This window comes from Callionymus lyra, chromosome 12, assembly GCF_982586985.1.
Source record: "Callionymus lyra chromosome 12, fCalLyr1.hap1.1, whole genome shotgun sequence".
NCBI classification, from domain to species: Eukaryota; Metazoa; Chordata; class Actinopteri; order Syngnathiformes; family Callionymidae; genus Callionymus; species Callionymus lyra.
In genome coordinates, this window is record NC_141829.1 from 14,767,612 (window position 1) to 14,786,931 (window position 19,320).

Here is a 19,320-nt window from a genome sequence, read left to right on the forward strand (position 1 = left end):
AAGAAGAAATTTGAAAAAACTAATGAGTCTAGTAACGTGATATGAAGCTACTTCATAAGTGACATGAATTTGGTGACCATCAGAGTTGTAATTACAAAGCTATTAAAAAATGTATGTGAAATATTGCACAAAAATAGCGATTTTGAAGATTTTAAGAAAAAAATTAAAAAACTAATGAGTGTAGTAACTTGACATGAAGGTACTCCATAAGTGACGTGAATTTGGTGACCATCACAAGTGTAATTACAAAGCTATTACAAAATGTATGTGAAATATTGCACAAAAATAGGTGATTTTGAAAATTTCAAGAAGAAATTCGAAAAACTAATGAGTCTAGTAACTTGATATGAAGCTACTTCATAAGTGACATGAATTTGGTGACCATCAGAGTTGTAATTACAAAGCTATTACAAAATGTATGTGAAATATTGCACAAAAATAGGTGATTTTGAAAATTTCAAGAAGAAATTCCAAAAACTAATGAGTGTAGTAACTTGATATGAAGGTACTTCATAAGTGACATGAATTTGGCGATCATAACAATTGTAATTACAAAGCTATTACAAAATGTATGTGAAATATTGCACAAAAGAGGTGATTTTAAAAATTTCAAGAAGAAATTCGAAAAAACTAATGAGTCTAGTAACTTGATATGAAGCTACTTCATAAGTTACATGAATTTGGTGACCATCAGAGTTGTAATTACAAAGCTATTAAAAAATGTATGTGAAATATTCCACGAAAAAAAAGATAATTTTGAAAATTTAAAGAAGAAATTTAAAAAAAACGAATGGGTGTAGTAACTCTATATGGAAGTACAGCATAAGTGACATGAATTTGGTGACCATCAGCGCTTTTAATACGTTTATATTAGAACGATTTTATGAAATATTCCATGTAAATATAGATATGAAAGAATTTAGAAGAAATTAAAAATAACTAAATAGTAAAGTAACACAATATGGATGATTGTGACAAAAAGTGCTGCCCATAACACTAAAATGTAAAAAAAAATAATAATAATAACGATTGGAGTGAAAATATATGAAGGTTAGTTATTTGTGAAAAAAAATACGTTTGAAAGAAAGTCTGCTGGTTAAAATCAGACAATATTTTTCAACACTACATTTTTGTCAGTGTAAGTAATTTGTAGATGGTCCATCATCTGATGTGCCTGCGGAGGCTCTTTCACGCTATTGTTGCTGATTACATGCGATCAACACATGTTTTCTTAAAAAAAATAGGGTGTAGTACATAGCTAGTGTAACAGTGATCAAAATACATCGGGCTTTGGTTTTTTTAATAACTCGTATTAAGAGGTATTAGATTGCAAAGATTGAATCTGCCAATATCGAGCCAACTTTACTTAAGTTTCGCACAGGGGAGAAGAGACACATTTGTAAGCCACTTGTTCAGCTGCAAAATAAAAAATATAACCCCCTCATTTGAGGTTTAGATCATCATTTAATGAACACAACATCACTCCGACTACAGTCCGTGTGGTTTCCATGGCCACGACACACACACGCTCTGCATCGAAACTTAGTAACACAACAACACACGGAGGAACAACAACAGCAAGTCGAGATGAGAGTCGCAAATATGTGGATAATATGCACAATAATGGACACACAACAGCCCAGACCAAAGCGTCAGCAGCGTCTCTGACGCCCGGGAATGAGAACCGATGGAATGAACCAGAATAAATGTCTTTAGTTCGGAAACAAAATAAGAGTCGCATTAAACTGCAGCGAAAAAAACACACAGACACATAGACACTGAAGTGCGCGCCCCCCTCACACACACGCGCGCTTCAGCGACAACTGCGCACACACTAAAGCGACACACAGACACCACAATTTACCTCATAAAGCGCAACATAATTTAGAAAGAAAAAAGAAGCATTTACTCACGTAGTTCATGGAGGAAATGTAGCGGATAAATCCTTTGAAGCTCGTGAAGGACTCTTCTCGGAGTAAGCAAAACTTTCCTTCGACGCGTCTCAGTGCTAACCAATCAGAGGACATGAACGTGTCACGTGTTCAACGCGCTCAACGCGCTCAGCGTCACGGAAGCGTTGAGAAGTAGCTGCTGAGGTAGAAGTCGTCAACTCAGGTAGATTTCTTCTGGCACAACACATGACAGCTAAAATATGATTGGATGAAAGCTCTAACGTGAAGGTACAATACTGGAAGCAGTGCGCAACTTGCGCAAGAAAGAAATGAAGAGAAAAGACTATATATATAATTATAATAATAATTTAATACATATTTATGAAAAATAAACAATAATATATATATATATATATATATATATATATATATATATATATAATTAAAATAAAATGTAATTTATTTTCTGATTATGTTATGGCCCGCCACTGCAATAACTTGATTCATTTTTATTCACAAGCTCTTTATTCAATTGCAGCAAATACCTTTGTGACAAAAAGGGACCGGGTCTAGCAACAGCATTTATGTTTCAAGGTTAATGTCATTTCAATTTTTCAGGCCAGAGAGCTCCTGTGTTCTCGCCAGTCCCAGTTGTTCTTCCTCTGTGGCCTGCTGGACAAGACTTGTGTGACAGTAGAGGAGTGATGAAAGCTCCTGAAGACCAGCAACGCTCCTTTATGACGACAACAAGTAGATCATTATTAACCTTTGTTGAATCTTTCGAGATCCCTCAGAAGACACAACATCCGTTAATCAGAGCCAGAAAACACAACGTCACTCACCCTGAACACTCCTGGTTGAGTTCTTTCAAAGCACATTTCAGATCCTTCAGGCATTGTACAGCAGCAAAGCTATTGCTAGAATCATCCGTGCACTCTCGAAGCAACGTTTCACTCTCCTTCAGGTGGACCACTGCTTCATCTAAAATTAAAGTTAGAAATACGATAAGACATGGAGCTGAATATATCTAGAAAAAGAATGACATGCCTAGAAACCGACGTCTGTCGCCGTCAATGTAGAAATTATTCACGGGCAGCTCGTGCAAGGTGGAGTCGACAGCCGTGGAGAGAGACCTGTATGATTCCGAGAACTCCTTAGTACATTCCACCACAGGTGTCAATGCAGCAGCCTGGAAAAAAAGGGCCCAATAACTCATTTGACCATGTTCTGAAATGATTAGGAAGCAGTTGTGTTACCTGAATATCCAGTGAATTGGTCCTCAGTCTTTCCCTTTCCAACAGCAGAAACCGCCGCTTTTTCTCATAGACTTCCTTGTGCAGAGCTTCCACTTCTTCTGTCATCATCAGCAGCCTCTCTTCAGCTTCTTGCTTGAGCTTCGCTGTGTTGCTTTCAATCTAAAACACAAAAACATTATCAGCTATTATGGTATCAATAACAATTCATACAAAGCGTTATTAGTAGAGATTCAAAGTAGAAACATTATTTTTTGTTTGTACACAATTTCTTTGATTATTTATACATAAACCAAGACTTGACATTTTACCGACATGAAAGGACTGGTCCTTAAACAAAAACTGTCTGGGTTTCTCAAATTTGTTAAGAAGTTCTTAAAACGCTAAACACCAATGTGAGGATTTAAATGGCTCCTAACTTGGACCTTGTTCTTAAAAGATCTCTTTTAATTTAAATATTATAATATTACAATATAAAATTCACCACCAAGAACGTTTTGTTTTTCGTTAAAATAACTTTTACCTCAACCAAAGACAATCTGCTGTGATTGGTCAAGCATTGAGGTTTGTCACCGTGCGTCATCAATCAAGGTCGTCAGCACTCATTGTATACAGTACATGTTTCAAAGTCATAAAGTAATTCAATCCAAGATGCAGCACCTCTTGATGACTTCCCATTTTAAAGTTATTACTTTATAAAGTTCTCCCGCGTCTGAACTCTCTGTAAACAAGACCTTACGATAGCTGATCCCATTATGATGTAATAATGGTCACCACTCCTCCTTCAGTTAGCTGTCGTCTCAGTTAAAGGAAACAGTTTCTGGTGTTCTTTATCAAGTGGAACATTTGTCAAATCTCTGTATCGAGGGCAAATACTGTACTGTATATATACACTTTTCTTTTGACTATAGTTTTCGGCATCCGTTTATCAGCCAAGATATTCACAGTCATTTCACTCCACTCACCTTTGCCGCGAGAAAAGCCAACATCAATGTCTCCATCTCGATGATCTCATTCGCCTCTTCATCATTTATTTCAGTTTTCATTTGATTTTTGGTTACCATTTTGTCTTAAAAGGAAAGAGGGGGTATCATCATTAAATTACATCAATATAGATTAAATTTGCTTTTTTTGAGGTCTACCTTTAATAAATGAAATGTCAAATTGTGGGCGGACACAGTGTCCATCAGAGAAGGTGGATTGCAGAATACTTTCCCCCAAAACAGAGGGTTCGGTTTCACTTGCGAGAGTTGCTGCAATGAAAAGAACTATATTTAAGAAAAAAGGATGTTTAAGCTCAATTCATTGTTAATATTTCATCCAACAATTGTTTAAATACATAAGAAAATGTTAAAAGTTGGATCAGTTATCAGCAGCTCATCAGTTGTTTGCTGAAATTAACCCAAATTACTTCAAATTAATTGTATTGGAATAAGCTCAATACCTGGTACAAAATCATAACATTGTATAGTACTTACTAGGATTGACAAACTCATATGAGATACTTACACGTTGCAAGAGATGGAGGAGCCATCGTTCTTCTCGGTAAAGGGCCCACTTTAGGTTTGACACCGGAAGTTTTTGACAAGGTGGGACAAGCGGACTCGTTGAGCGAGGAACTCTGTGAAACCAAATCATGACCGAAGAAACAAAAGATTATATATTCATCACAGGTCGTTTAAACGCGTTGAATGTAATGTGAATATCATTAATAAGTACCTTTGAAAGAGCAGACTTCTCAGCAGCCTGCAGATACCGAGACTTGACAAATGTTCCACTCGCTGAAGAACACATAACATATACAGGTGACAAAAGAAACAACAAACATTTTAAAACTACTCATTTTTATATATATATATAATTAGTACGAACAGAAAACGAAATTATTTTCAAATTCATTGACTTTTAACATTTACTTACACTTGTTTGCAGTTTTTTTCCCAGGAGCTGGACTGGTTGACTGACCAGAGTCGCCTCCACGCCTTGAGCTATAAATAAATAATTCATAATAATCGGTGAAAGGAACATGAATAAACTAATATTCAGATCGACGGCACAGATGAAGAATCTATCTTGTAAAGATGGCATCTTTAAGAAGCGAGACACAAAAGGTAAAACTCACACTTTGGTGGTGGAAGATGTTGATTTATTCCTCTCAACCAAAGTTGTTGGTATTCTTTCTGCCATGTTGCTTCCAAGTTACTGTTGTCACTGTTGTTACTGCTTCAAAACAGTCTCCGCGCCGATTACCTTCCACATCCGGTTTGCCGTGACGTCATTTCCTTCAAGCATGCGCACATTGTTTTATCAGAATCTCGAGACAGTTGTTGGATGGAATTTTACGTTGGAGTACATCATTGCGCATACGAAACAAACAAAAAAAAAGATATATATAAAACCAAATAATATAAAATAATATATATATCTATATAAAACAAGTTAAAAACGTTATTAAATAATACTTTTTGAATAACGTTTTTAACTTGTTTTAGTAAATACAACTTTTTTTAATACATTATTTAAATGAAACATTTTACAAATATTTTGTTTGTACCTAAATTAAGAACATTACTTGGTTGGTTATATATTGTATATGTATGTAATACGAAAGGAAACATGTTTATTTGTCTCTTTACCCTTATTTTGTTTTTTTGTATACATTTCGAGAATATATTTTATTATGCCTTTATAACTTTAATGTCATTCTTGCTAGTTTCTAGTTTGAATGTTCTTAATCTGGTATCAAACTTTTTTCAACACAAAATATTCGAGTTCATTTGGATTGTTATCAACATTAGAGATGCTTTAAAATCAAGATGTGGAAAAAAAATGTATATGCAGTTTTATTTTGACAGTGGTTAACTTGGTTTACAAATAACTCTCATGAGGAAACAATTCAATTTAGTAACAAAACAAGTACACACCCACTTTATTTAGAAATGCCCAGAAAGTTGAACACCTAGTTCTTTAGCCTCCTACATTCATTTAATGTAATGGATTTTAAGTTATAAATTAAACATTTAAAAATAGGTTATCCAAGGCTCCATCTTTTACCTGGTGACAGCCTCAGAGTCACCTCCATGCTTCAAGTATTATTCTAAAATATTGTTTCTGGCTCCCCCGTGTGTCAGATTGGTGTAACTACAATGTTGCAATTACTTGTTTTTGGTTCTCACGAGCCACGTGTGTTTACAAACTACCTTTCTAGTAACTTTAGAAACTCTCTCAGTACTTCATTTAAAAACACATTCGCTGACCCACTTCTGTGTCACGTGACACTCGGACTCTTCAGACATGTCCTTAAAGCGAGGGGACATATTTAAGAGCAACATTGAGCAATAGTGAGTTAACAATTAAACCATCATTACATTTGTTTGAATATAACGCCGTGCTGCTGTTTTGAAACTTAACTATGATGTATTATATACAGTATATATATATAACATATAAGATACATTTGTAAACTTCTTCTACTAATTCTACTACTGTTTATACTACTAATACTTATACTACTACTACTTATACTTGTACTTTTAGTAATTCTAATACTACTACTACTACTACTAATTCTACTTGTACTTCAACTACTAATTCTACTACTACTTCTTCTACTTCTTTTTTCTTATAATTCTCTTCTTTTATTCTTTTTTCTTCTTCTCAACCTTTTTCACTTCACCTCCACTACACATCAGTCTTTTTCATTCATGCCATCATTTCAACTGTTTCCATACATTTTACTTTGAATACTAATACTTTCAAGCTTTTTAGTTTACATATTCAGCATTCACACTGCATTTTCTTCTCGATAGTCATTCATATTATACTGATAACTTCTGGAACAAAAGATGGAAGTTTAAAAAAGTTAACAGCAGTTTTAAAGTATATCATTGTAATTGTTTGAAGAAATCGCATGAGAAAAAGTGCGGACGCGGAACCTTGTGAGAGCGAGTTTCTACCCGGAAGTGTTTAGCAGAACACCGGTGGCCGAAGAAGCCGCGGGTTTGATTTGAGTTAGCAAAGGTGCTAACGCGGACGTTTTCTGTGAAGTTGTCGCCTTCACCGGGGATGTCATCCCTCTGATGCCGTGGCTGCTCACTTAAATCTCTTAAAATGAATCCTGACAGACTCCGAAAGAGAGTCCGGCAGTACATCGATCAGGTTTGTGGAGTTTTTCCTCCGCTAGTTATTGTTAGCGTGTCAGTGGTTATAATGTACATTTACCGGCTCGGCTAACTTGAACCGCTGCAGCTCATAACGATGTTAAAAATACTTTTTTTGAAGTCAGGCTTTTTGTTTTGTTTCGTTTTCAGCAACAATATCAAAGTGCTCTGTTCTGGGCGGACAAGGTAGCATCCCTGACTCACGGTGAGTGACGTTTAACACTTCATTTGGAGCAAATACATTCGAAAGGAAAAGGACATAAAACTTCCAAGTTATGCTTTTTGTTGACGACTTTTTAAAGATTTGAATATAGTGTTTTTCACATCTTTTAGTCTAAATTGCAATAGCAAAGCATATTTTTTTGTTTTCTTATATAGTATTTGGTATCACTGAGGAGATGTTTGTTTAACATTCTGGAACTGAGTGATCTTTGGTATTTCTAGAGGATCCCCAAGACATCTACTGGTTAGCTCAATGCCTCTACTTAACCTGCCAGTACCACAGAGCCTCTCACGCCCTCAGATCACGTAAACTTGACAAGGTACGTTCATTATTTGTTTGAAACCGTAGTTCGTTGTTTAAAAAAATATGTTATTTTCACTTATTAAGTGAAAATTGATAGTGCGGTAATAAACGAAAACACTATAAACGCCTATTAAATATACTTTTAACTGACTTGACTTTGTTTCCACCTCATTCCTCTTTTTTTCATCTCTTGCAGTTGTATGGAGCCTGTCAGTATCTTGCAGCTCGTTGTCATGTAAGTCTTGAAAAACAAAGAGAATGGTGTTTCTGAAGAAAATCCCAAACTCTTAACTATTTGGAGATCTGCTTTGTTGATCTTGTGTTTTTTTTTTCTTTTTTCTTGTAACAGTATGCAGCCAAGGAGTACCAACAGGCCTTGGATATTTTAGATGCGCAGGAGCCAGCTTGTAAAAAGTTGCTAGATCGAGGAGGGAAAGAGGATACAGGACCACCAGAATCGCCGAAAGACTGGGACATGTCACCCTCCTCTGTAGGTTATTTTAAATGGCTCTGATTTGATGTTTATCCTCACAAGTTTTTTTTAATTAGTCAAGTTATTCTGTAGATTTGTCTTTTTTTCCTTCTTAATTAATAGATTTAGCAGAACTGAAGGAAATGCATACTGCAACGTTTATTTTCAAATTCAAATTCGTTTTTTGTCAATTCTTCTATATGTGTGTAATGTGTACAGAGGAATTAAATTACTGTACTTAAAGGTCCACAGTGCAAAAACAAGTACGATAATAAGGAGGGAAAACGGCTGAAGTATACAAATTTTAAAAGTATTCTAAATGCAAAGACATGCAAGATAAGAGTCCTTGGGACATGTAAACATGATGAAGGTGGATAAAAAAAACATGACAAAAAAATTTAATTGGGAAAGAGTGGAGCAAAAAAGAAAAAAACAGCATTTTAATTTGTGAAGCAAGCAGCGTTGTGATAATACTTTAGCTTCCAATCGACTTGTTTCATTGCTTGTTAAGTCTTTTTCCTTGGTAAAGCTTCATACAAATATTTAATTGAAATAACTCGGATAATTGGATTAATAAAAATGCTTAAATCAATTTTGGTGTTTCAGGTTTTTGTGAAAAAACTTAAAGAGGTATTTTTCACTGCACACTGAATGTCGCAAAAAAAAAAAAGAAGAGCATATATTAATCAATTAAGTATCAATTTCTGTCAACCTATTATGTTTTTGTTTTTTCTTAGTGGTGAGACTCAACTCTACAACATATCTTGTATAGTTTGTCATAATCTTGCTATGCTGAACACATGTGTTTGTGTCGACTCTATCTTTTTCCTTTGTGGTATTTCAGATCAGCAGCTCCATTTGCCTCCTGCGGGGGAAGATCTATGAGGCCATGGACAACCGGCCGCTGGCCACCACCAGCTACAAAGAGGCCTTAAAACTGGACGTGTATTGCTTTGAAGCCTTCGACCTTTTGACTTCACACCACATGTTGACCGCTCAGGAAGGTGCTGTTCAGCCACATCTTTCAAAAGATTAAAAAGAGGATCTATGTTGTTGATTAACCTTTTGTGTTTTATTCAAACAGAGAAAGACTTCCTTAACTCCCTTCCACTGGGTCAACAGTGTACAGCCGAAGAGGAGGAGCTTTTGCACTTTCTGTTTGAAAATAAGTTGAAAAAGGTACAGCTTTGAACAAAAAAAAAAAAAAAGTATAGTTATCCTTAAAATGTATAATAATACTCATAGTATAGATAATGGTGTGAGTCTTTATACATTTAGTGATATTACAAACTAGAATAGTTTTATTTTTGAATTAATTTTTCTTTCTTTTCTATTTTATGAATGAAATGTCGCTCAAATATGTTCAACCTTGTCTCCGCAGTACAACAAGCCTAGTGATTTGGTGGTTCCAGAGATAATCAACGGCCTTCAAGATAACCTGGATGTAGTCGTTTCTCTTGCCGAGCGACATTATTATAACTGTGATTTCAAGATTTGCTACAAACTAACGTCAATGTAAGTGTTTATCGTTCTGTTGTTTTTTGTGTCCAGCAAAATGTTTTTCCTTTATAAAATCTAACCTTAAAGGATTGTGGAGTTAGAATCTCTTTGGTTTGTTTGAAGGAGTCACAAATAAACAGTGTGTATGCTTGCAATTCAGGGTTATGGTTAAAGATCCATTCCATGCAAACTGTTTACCCGTGCACATAGGAACACTTGCGGAGCTCGGAAAAGCAAATGGTACGAACGGCTCCTTTTTGATATCGGATTCACTTTTATAAAGCGTAACTTAACTTTAGGTCTTTCTTATTCCCTCCAGAATTGTTTTCTCTCTCGCACAAGCTTGTCGATTTGTATCCCAACAATCCCGTGAGTTACCCGACTGTTGCTAATTTTAGATGCGTCTTCACAATAATTTAAATTGTTTTTTTTCTAGGTTTCTTGGTTTGCTGTTGGCTGCTACTATTTAATGGTGGGCCATAAAAACGAACATGCTCGTCGCTACCTAAGGTGCGTAAACAGGCGTTAAAATGCACTTTTAATTTCTTTTTTTCAACATGGTACTATATATTTTATATTTTTGTGGCCAGCTGCAATCTTGGTTCACTTTGTTACAAACGGGAAGATTTATTGGAACAGCAGATACATTTGTGGGATGCACTAATTATGGCAGGTACCATACTAGTGCATGGTGTCCTATCATGATGATCTATTAAGCGGTGGCTTATTGGTCACTAAAATACTGTATTTAAATTCTAGGTCTATTTTGTTATGTCAAAAGTTATCCAAAGCTGTGATTGGTTGGCTGGGTGGCGAAACGTTATGGGATATAGGTATAGGTCACCGTTACTGAGAGGGTTTTTGAGAGGGATGGCGCCTTATATGCAATGTTGAGTTATAAGTTAAAATAAATGTTGTCGTTTAAACAAGTGACCATGGATTTCGTTTCATATGAGGGTTTGAAGGGGTGTTGAGATTGTAACCACCACTATAAACAAGGGGCCAATGTAAATGTAAATGATATCTCTCTATTTAAATTCCTTGTCTGTAATGTTGCTGATGATGAGCTATTGTTCTCTAGCAAAGCCACTACCCTGGAGAGGACGTACGGTCCTGCATGGATCGCCTACGGACATTCATTTGCAGTAGAGAGTGAACATGACCAGGCCATGGCTGCCTACTTCACAGCCGCACAGCTGATGAAAGGGTAAACACATTTGTCTCCATTCAATGTTTTCTATTGTTATTACATTTCTGGTTGATTCTGTTTAGAGAAAAAATTGCTACTGAAATGTATTATTAGAAGCAACATTAAAAATGATTGCATGTTAAATCTGTTTTCTCTTGTCCAGCTGTCATTTACCGATGCTCTACATCGGCCTGGAGTACGGTCTGACCAACAACTCTAAGCTGGCCGAGCGCTTCTTCAGCCAAGCTCTGAGTATTGCACCCGAGGATCCATTTGTCATCCACGAAGTGGCCGTCGTCGCATTCCAGAACGGAGAGTGAGTCCTGAACTTGTTAAAAAAAAAGTTTGAAAACTTTGCCGTACTTTTTCTTATCACGGTTTTTGCTACATGTTTTCAGCTGGAAAACGGCAGAGAAGTTGTTTCTCGACGCAATGGAGAAGATAAAAGTCATCGGGAATGAGGTACCATCAACAACTGGACAAAGAGATCATTTTGAATGTGTTTTTACTCTTTTTTTTTTTTTCTTCATCAAAGGTCACAGTCGACAAATGGGAGCCTTTGTTAAACAACCTGGGTCACGTGTGTCGAAAATTAAAGTAAGTTAACCGTCAGAGCGATACAATTATTGTTTGTCTAACACAGGCTTGTCACATAATCACACTTAATCGGGGTTCCCTTGGGTCCTTAAAAGTCTTAAAAGGCATTACTTTGTGATTCTAAAAACAAGACCTCAATTGGCATTAAAATGAAAACAAAATTCTTGAAATTCTTAAATCGTTATGGGCATGATAAATTAATGTTTTTTTATGCTAAATTGAATGACAATTGGCTGTCCAAAATCATGCTTCCATCAATAATCCATTATTTAAAATTGTATCTATTTTAAATTGTGTTAAAAATCATTGAATTTAACTGTTGAAACCCCTGTTTACCAAAAGACGGTATCGTATTCCTTTTGTTGAGCCTCAGTTTTACTTTTATTAGAAGTCTCTGTAGAATTGTTGGCATAGATAATATCTCTTCCTTATCTTAAACTCGGACATCCTTATATTTCATTTAATGTACTCCGATTTTGAACCAAACAATCTGACGGGCCACATAAAATGACCAGGCAGGCCATAAACACTTGTGCTGTGTCTCAAATCGCATACTAATCTTAGTATGCTAGAAGTTAGTATGCATCAGTTTAGTATGCATACTAACTAGTACGCAAATTCTCCACAGATAGTATGTCTCAAATCAAACACTGCTGCTACACACTAACCGGAAATCACATGACAGCTTCTTCTTCTACTTCTATTTAACGATGTTTCAAGCAGCTGTTTGAACGCTATCGACACCTGCTGGCAGCACGTATTGCAACTTTGGAAAAAGAAATAAAGAAAAAATATGAGAATCTAAATAATCGCGAGATATTTAAGCTGGTATCAGCAGCGAAGACGTGTTTATCCTCCTACTGCTGCTGAAAATACACATTTAAGTATATGTATATATATGTAAGTAAGTAAGTAAGTAATATATATTTATATAGCGCTTTTCGAGACCAGGGTCACAAAGCGCTTTAACAATCAAAACAATACTCAAAACAGTACATACTTCAAAGATCAAGACAACACCGAGAACAACACAGGAGTTCGAGAAATTCAAGGAAAAGCCTGCACAAATAGAAACGTTATATATGACGTAACTTACGTTTAAAACGTCACTAAAATGGCGGCTGTTTAGTATGGTTAGTGTCCATCGAACCATGCTAGTTTTGTGGGCGTGTTAGTATGCCAATTTAGTATGCATGGCGCACTAAATTTCACATACTAAGAATTGAGACACACTAACGTACTAAAAATACTAACTTTTAGTACGCTAGTATGCGATTTGAGACACAGCATTGGTCTTAACTAATGATTTGGGATAAAGATATTTGAGTCATTCATCTTTGTGTGGTAGGAAGTACGACCAGGCGCTGGAGTACCACCGTCAAGCGTTGGTCTTGATCCCTCAACACGCCTCCACCTACTCTTCCATCGGATACGTGCACAGTCTGATGGGAGACTTCGAGAGCGCCATCGACTACTTCCATACGGTACAGAAGTAACGACGAGTAACAATTTATATCATATTGATGTACAAATGTCTTTTCATAAAAAACAGGCGCTGGGACTCAAAAGGGACGACACCTTCTCGGTGACGATGCTCGGCCATTGCATCGAGATGTACATCGGCGACACGGACGCTTACATCGGTACGATAGTGAGTCAAACTCGTGACGTTCTCGGGAATAACAAGATGGTTTCCATCGCAGGCACTGAGATCAACGACAAGGTGCGAGGGACGGCCAGCTCGCCGACACTCATGAAAGTGCTGAACACGTCGGAGTGCGGAGAACTTCCCGAGACCCCGCGGACGGAAGATTCGAGCAACGCGTCGCTAGACACTCCGCTGTCCAATCAGGACAAGATGATGCTGGACACACCACTACGGCTCTCCTTAACGCTAGAGTGCGACATGTACGAGAGCGACGTGATGTTAGACACCTTGTCAGACACGAGCACATGATGGTCTTACTGTGAATTTCCTGAATCATTGTATGTAAAAAAAACAAAAACGAAATATGTAAGTTATCTTCTGAAATAACGGAGAGGAAAAGTAAACATCGTCTTCTTGGACTTGGATAAGAAAGACACTATAGAGTCGCGGGCGTCTGTCAAACTCTTGTCTTTCTACACTTTTGACGTTTATAATAAATGACAACAAAAGAGTGATGGATTATGATGGAGATGATTATTAAATCATTTTGGAGAAGTTGTTTTTACATCTAAAACTTGTGGGCCAAGTGCTATTTTTTATTGTCTTAGTTTTTATGAGTGCAGTCAAAGAAAGATCATATATTTTTTAACATATAGAAATTCTTAAAGCATCAAAAATGATCATTTATGTACATTTGATTGTATAGTTAAAATGCAACAGAATTCTAAAAAAACAACATAAAATGAGGAAAAAATGTCTCGAGTTTAAAGTGAAATCCCACAAATATCCATAATATAACCACAAAAAATATATTTGTGAAAGATGTTCATTAAAAAAACAGCGTATTGACTCCCCAGTCTACATCCTAGTCCACACAAGAGTAGACCTGTGTGCCCCCAAACCAGCTGTGTTTGAGACCTGTTGTCTGCATTAAATGATTGCGAGCGCCGACTCCATCAAAGAGCCATCAGTCAGACTCTAAGAGGGGAGGAGTCACATCAACCCACTCGGATCAATGCAACAGTTTCTCTGACAGTCAGTTGAGCATTTTTTTTAAACACCCTTCTAGTAAAAAAAATAATGGGCTGCACTCCAACCAAATCAACCGTCATTTACTCTCAGGACAAAGTGTGTCGGGACCTGGACACCACCTCCACCTTCATCCCAAGTGTGAAGAGCTCTGTTTCTTCGCAGGGCAAACGCTCTCCCTGTCTGTGTTTGGAGACCAGCAGTGGACGGAAGGCACTTCTGTGTGGTGAGTGAAGTGCAGTGAGCTGTCATTGTCTTTAGGTTTTGATCACTTATCACATGTTTTTAATTCTAGTTCCACACAGAGATTTCCACGGTCGGTCTGTGAGTCAGTCCTCCTGGAGTTCTGTCGGCGAGAACTCTTCCTGTGCTAAACATTTGAACTCAAGATCTGCAAAGTGAAAATAATCTGTATGCTAATATTATTCCCTTGATTTAAGAATAGATTTATATTTCCATGTACAATAAAATACTTTATTTATGGCATCTAGTTAAGATTTATGTGAATAATTATCAGAATCGATTTCAACGTTTTATTTCTTACATTGCATTTCCCTTATGATTTATTTCGTTTTTTGTTTTTTTGGCATTAGTATCATTTAATAACCTTTTTAAAATAAATACTCTCCCATCAATGACGTCACTGTATGAAAAAAACACTTTAGAAAACATGTATTTGAACCAAAAACTGTAATTTATTCATGGTGAGTACAGTAAAGAGAGAGAAAAAGAATGCATTGAAATAAAATAATGAAATACAATGAAATTAAACACGAGGTATTACATTCAATTTGAAAATATATAATACATGGAGTTTAAATGTATTAACACAATTTAAATATAATATAAATTTAAAGTCCGACATATTTAAATTTTGTTTATTTGATCCATTATGAGTCGTTTATTTTTTAAGCGGGTTTTTTTTAGAATGACAAAGTTATTAAAAGCATCCTAGTGTCGGTATTAATTAAAACAAAATACAATTTCAGGAAGAATAAAAAAACAAAACAATCCTATATTCGTTATTTCCAAAGCGAATATAAGATCTCGCGAGAACCCGCGTGATTCCCTCCTGAGAGCCACTTCGAGAGGAGATGGAGAGCAATGAGGTCTGAAAAGGACCAAATGACGGCGAGCCAGGACAAAACCTCGGTGGAGATCAAATTCCGGGACCTTCCCCGGGAGCAGGAGGGCGGAAGCTGCAACTCCAAGCAGAAGGAGGAGAAGAAAGAGGTTTTTACAAAGGTGAGCCGTCGATGCATTGCGTTGTTTATAATGCGAGGGAAACATGGAGGAAGGTTTCAGCACCGAGGACAGAGGCAGCGGAGACGTCACACGTTGAATAAAAATATCACCTAAAATGTCATTATTTGGGGAGAATTTAACCTTTTAGATTAAATACTAGAAATGATGAGTAAAGATTATTTATTAAAAAGAGGGTGAGAATGTGATCGCCCGAGGGGGCGTGGCTTCCTTTCAATGCTCTTTTTTTTATAAAGGCAAGTGAAATTAAAAGCAAAATGTATTTTTGTTATTCCACTAGTTTCATCTGAAACTCGCATCAAAGTCACACACGTGTCTGCGATTTTAATATTTTGTTGCAGGTGGTCATTCGAAGGCTCCCCCCAAACCTGTCAAAAGAGCAATTGGAGGAGCAGCTGAGTCCACTGCCATCTTACGACTATTTTGAGTTTTTCCCTGCAGATCAGAGGTAACCTCGTGTTTTTAAAAAACGATTTTTAGTGCTTTTTTTTTAACCACCCCTTTGTGTTCCCTCCAGTCTCTACCCACACCTTTTCTGCAGAGCATACATCAACTTCAGAAACCAAGAGGACATCCTGCTGTTCAGAGACAGATTCGATGGATATGTTTTCATCGACAGCAAAGGTCCTTTAAACTCTACGAGACAATTTTAAAAAAACAACGTAAATTAAAAATGTTATGTTAAAATCTGTCCATTAGGTCAGGAGTTCCCTGCAGTGGTGGAGTTTGCACCTTTTCAGAAAATATCCAAGAAGAAGTTGAAGAAGAAAGATGCCAAGACGGGGAGTATCGAAGACGGTAGGAAGATCCAACTAAAGATTATGGAAGAAAAATGTTTTCTTTTTCTCTTGTTTCAAGAGTCTATATCAGGCATTTATTTAACAAGTTTGCTTTATTATACTGAACTTGATTTGGTCGATACTACTTGGGACTATATAAGTACAATCATTTTTAGTGTAACTTTCTGTCCATACGTACACCTAAAGAAACACACAACTTGTGTGTCTTTTTTTTTCCTGTTCATCCATATGTTTTTATGAATAATCGTCTGTATTGCTGTGTCTAATTGGAAAAACAATTTCCCGAAGGAGACCTCCTGAGGAATCAATAAAGTTCTACCTAACCTAATGTTCACCTTTTATTATTTATGACATTTTTTTAGACTTTGTGATTTTAATTAAGTTAAAAAACTGATTTCATTGTACACAGAGATGTTTAAAAAATCCCAAACTAAATATTTTCTTCGACGGAAACTATACGCAAAGTTATCGTTGTGGTACATAATTTATTCATCCCGATTAAGAAGGTGATGTCCATAGAAACCTGGTTTACTAATAATTATCGACGTTTGAAATCTCTGCTGTCTAAAAGGAAACAAAAATAGTGTGCAATGATGATGACAAATGTCAAACACTGTTTTGACCTCTGAACCCCAACAGACCCAGAGTACAAACGCTTCCTGGAGAACTACTCTTGTGATGAGGAGAAGTCGATGGCCAACCCGGAGACTCTCCTGGGAGAGATAGAAGCCAAAACCAGAGAGTTGATCGGTGCGTCTTTTATTCTTTTAACGCTACAATCATTACATTAAATGCGGCCTATCTTTTTGTTCTGCCCTTTAGCCAAGCGTACGACACCTCTTCTGGAATATATCAGAAACAAGAAGATGGAGAAACAGGTACGAGAAGCTTGAACATGCTGTAAATGCTTTATAAAGATATATTATCCCTGAATAAAACACATTCTGCATCTATCAGAGAATAAGAGAGGAGAAGAGAGAGGAGAGGCGACGTAGGGAGTTTGAAAAGAAAAGACTCAGAGAAGAGGAGAAAAGGAAGCGGCGAGAGGAAGAGAAGCGCAAACGGAAGGAGGTGGATAAACAGAAGAAGTTATCGGACAAAGACATCAAGATAAAGGTGAACTATTATTATCATCATCTGTGTCTTTACCTTAAAAACATCTGGTGATTTGAACGACTGTTTATTTGTTTATTTTTAGCTCCTGAAGAAGAGCGACCGAGACGACGACGTGGACTCTGACCTCACAAAAGACAAATTTGATGGTGAAGTCGAAAGAAAGTGGGAAAAAAACGTCGGACAAATGAAACCGAGGGACTCGAAAGAAAAGTAAGGTCAAGAGGTGAAATATATATTTGTCGTCTATAAAGAGCTGTTTCAGGAACCTCAAGATAGTAGATACTTCTTATCAATAAATAATAGTTACGATTTACAGGAAAAATAGTGAATGGAGTTCATCAAGGATCCATACTTGGGCAACTGAATTGTGAACGTTAATGTCAAACGCCCTAGTTTTTGTTTTGAAATCGCTAAAATAAATGAACTTTCACATGACTTATTTTTCATACGACAACAGATGTTAGAATATACACTTGACAAAAGGACATAGGGGTTTGGTGGCTAGGGTATTTTGATTTATGTCCAAGTTCCACTGCCTGTAAGGAAACGTATGGAAGTGTATCAGTAAGTTCGTAAGTAATATTTGTTTAGCGCTTTAATAGTTGATACAGAACTCTGACTTGCTCTAGTAGAAGAACTCACATTTCTCCGATCCTTCAATCTCTTCACTGGCTGCAAGTTTCTTTCAGGATACATTTTTAAATTGTAGTTCTTACTTTCAGATCTATTCATGGTCAGAGCCAACGCAAAGTTAAATGGATGAATTAAACATTTCATATGTTGGAATTTAGATTTAGATTTTTTTCTTTTTAATTTTGTTGTTTTAAAAAATATATATATATTTTTGTTGAATAATTCAATGTAATAATATATATATTGAAAGGTTGAATTTCTTTGTTATTTAATTCAATTATTTATCCAAAAACATTTTTAATAATTATTTTTACACATAAAGTTTAATATTATAATTCAGTTTTCATCAATAATTGAAAACTATTAAAGATTAAATTTTGTTTTTCATTTAGCCCTTTTAAATCGGTAATTCCTGGTTGCATTATAGCAACAACATCCTTATGTAAAAAAAAAAAAAATTCAATTAAAATGCTTTTTTATATATATATTTTACATTTAAATGTAAAACTTTGACAGTGTAGACTCTGACATAAACTTCCATAAAACCAGGGTTTTTCCATGAACTAAGACATTTTTTAAACAATGGAAGTTGTTTATAGATTAATTGCGTGTTGTGTTTTTATATGTTATATGATATGTGATATGAAATTAGCTCCTTGGCAGAGGTATGTCTAATCTCAATGCTTTGGTGTTGTTGATTCAGGTTTGAATTTCATTACCACAATCATACTGTCGACCACAAACTTTCTCACCCTGAACGTCCTCTCCATACACCATCTGTCCTGCAGGGGTCAGCCCGAGAGTGACAAGGAGCAGCGAGAGCAGAACTGTCGCAGACAAAGAGAGAAGGATCACCGCGGGAAGGACGAGGAGAGGAAACGCCAGCGACATCACTACGAGTACGACAAGTTCATGCGCCGCAAAGACGAAACTAAATGGGGCAAAGGTCACTGTCAGGACAGGGCCAAGAAAGAAGGCCATCACCACGGATACAGTTACGGCGCCGACTGTGGCGACAAGCTTGGGAAGGAGGACAGGGAGGACCTGAGTAGCCGGAAGGAACGCCTCCGAAACAAGGTGAGCGAGAAGGTGAGCAAGAGATGATTGATGTTAAATCTTTTTCTTGTCTTTGTCTCTTTTGTTTACATTTGTGCTTTGAGGTTTCATGTTACAGATATTTACAGAGTTCTGTAGATATCATTGGCTTAGTGTGTATTAGGGGTGGGATTTGGCGATACGATA

The 19,320-nt window shown here is 36.4% G+C and overlaps 3 protein-coding genes across 4 annotated transcripts in view; 2 read left to right on the forward strand and 1 right to left on the reverse strand.

The window, feature by feature from the left end:
* Window positions 1-2,451: 2,451 nt before the first annotated feature.
* LOC148068388 (HAUS augmin-like complex subunit 8) lies at window positions 2,452-5,401 on the reverse strand. Its single transcript, XM_087804252.1, has 10 exons — window positions 5,268-5,401; window positions 5,066-5,133; window positions 4,865-4,926; window positions 4,655-4,766; window positions 4,288-4,398; window positions 4,111-4,214; window positions 3,149-3,307; window positions 2,940-3,081; window positions 2,735-2,873; window positions 2,452-2,625 (listed from the first exon to the last, which is right to left on the reverse strand). The coding sequence occupies exons 1-10, from the start codon at window positions 5,330-5,332 to the stop codon at window positions 2,499-2,501; spliced, it is 1,089 nt and encodes a 362-aa protein (XP_087660378.1). The 5' UTR covers window positions 5,333-5,401; the 3' UTR covers window positions 2,452-2,498.
* A 1,734-nt stretch (window positions 5,402-7,135) lies between these two features.
* On the forward strand, window positions 7,136-13,748 carry cdc16 (cell division cycle 16 homolog (S. cerevisiae)). Its single transcript, XM_087803843.1, has 18 exons — window positions 7,136-7,303; window positions 7,456-7,510; window positions 7,750-7,847; window positions 8,028-8,066; window positions 8,181-8,321; window positions 9,148-9,307; window positions 9,388-9,482; window positions 9,685-9,818; window positions 9,964-10,043; window positions 10,123-10,172; window positions 10,240-10,313; window positions 10,885-11,010; window positions 11,156-11,308; window positions 11,391-11,454; window positions 11,528-11,589; window positions 12,938-13,073; window positions 13,142-13,232; window positions 13,293-13,748. Exons 1-18 carry the CDS (start codon window positions 7,256-7,258, stop codon window positions 13,544-13,546), a joined length of 1,860 nt encoding a protein of 619 aa, XP_087659969.1. The 5' UTR covers window positions 7,136-7,255; the 3' UTR covers window positions 13,547-13,748.
* A 1,555-nt stretch (window positions 13,749-15,303) lies between these two features.
* upf3a (UPF3A regulator of nonsense mediated mRNA decay) overlaps window positions 15,304-19,320 on the forward strand; it is a 6,287-nt gene continuing 2,270 nt past the window's right edge. The window contains exons 1-9 of one of the 2 annotated variants that reach the window (XM_087804548.1): window positions 15,304-15,511; window positions 15,871-15,977; window positions 16,047-16,153; window positions 16,229-16,327; window positions 16,969-17,079; window positions 17,152-17,207; window positions 17,287-17,445; window positions 17,528-17,655; window positions 18,867-19,167. In XM_087804548.1, the coding sequence (XP_087660674.1) occupies window positions 15,371-15,511; window positions 15,871-15,977; window positions 16,047-16,153; window positions 16,229-16,327; window positions 16,969-17,079; window positions 17,152-17,207; window positions 17,287-17,445; window positions 17,528-17,655; window positions 18,867-19,167 (1,209 nt within the window). In that variant the 5' untranslated portion in view covers window positions 15,304-15,370. The remainder of the gene's footprint in view (window positions 15,512-15,870; window positions 15,978-16,046; window positions 16,154-16,228; window positions 16,328-16,968; window positions 17,080-17,151; window positions 17,208-17,286; window positions 17,446-17,527; window positions 17,656-18,866; window positions 19,168-19,320) is intronic. The other variant, XM_087804549.1, reaches the window with a different exon arrangement.

Bases quoted from the DNA above. Each gene is read 5' to 3' on its own strand.
- cdc16 (XM_087803843.1), top strand. From the start codon at position 7,256: ATGAATCCTGACAGACTCCGAAAGAGAGTCCGGCAGTACATCGATCAG. The intron at 11,309-11,390 runs GTGAGTCCTGAA...ACATGTTTTCAG, and splicing joins GTCGCATTCCAGAACGGAGA to CTGGAAAACGGCAGAGAAGT. The intron at 11,590-12,937 runs GTAAGTTAACCG...TTTGTGTGGTAG, and splicing joins CACGTGTGTCGAAAATTAAA to GAAGTACGACCAGGCGCTGG.
- LOC148068388 (XM_087804252.1), bottom strand. From the start codon at position 5,332: ATGGCAGAAAGAATACCAACAACTTTGGTTGAGAGGAATAAATCAACA. The intron at 4,399-4,654 runs GTAAGTATCTCA...TTTTCATTGCAG, and splicing joins TCCTCCATCTCTTGCAACGT to CAACTCTCGCAAGTGAAACC. The intron at 2,874-2,939 runs GCATGTCATTCT...CTTTAATTTTAG, and splicing joins CGACAGACGTCGGTTTCTAG to ATGAAGCAGTGGTCCACCTG.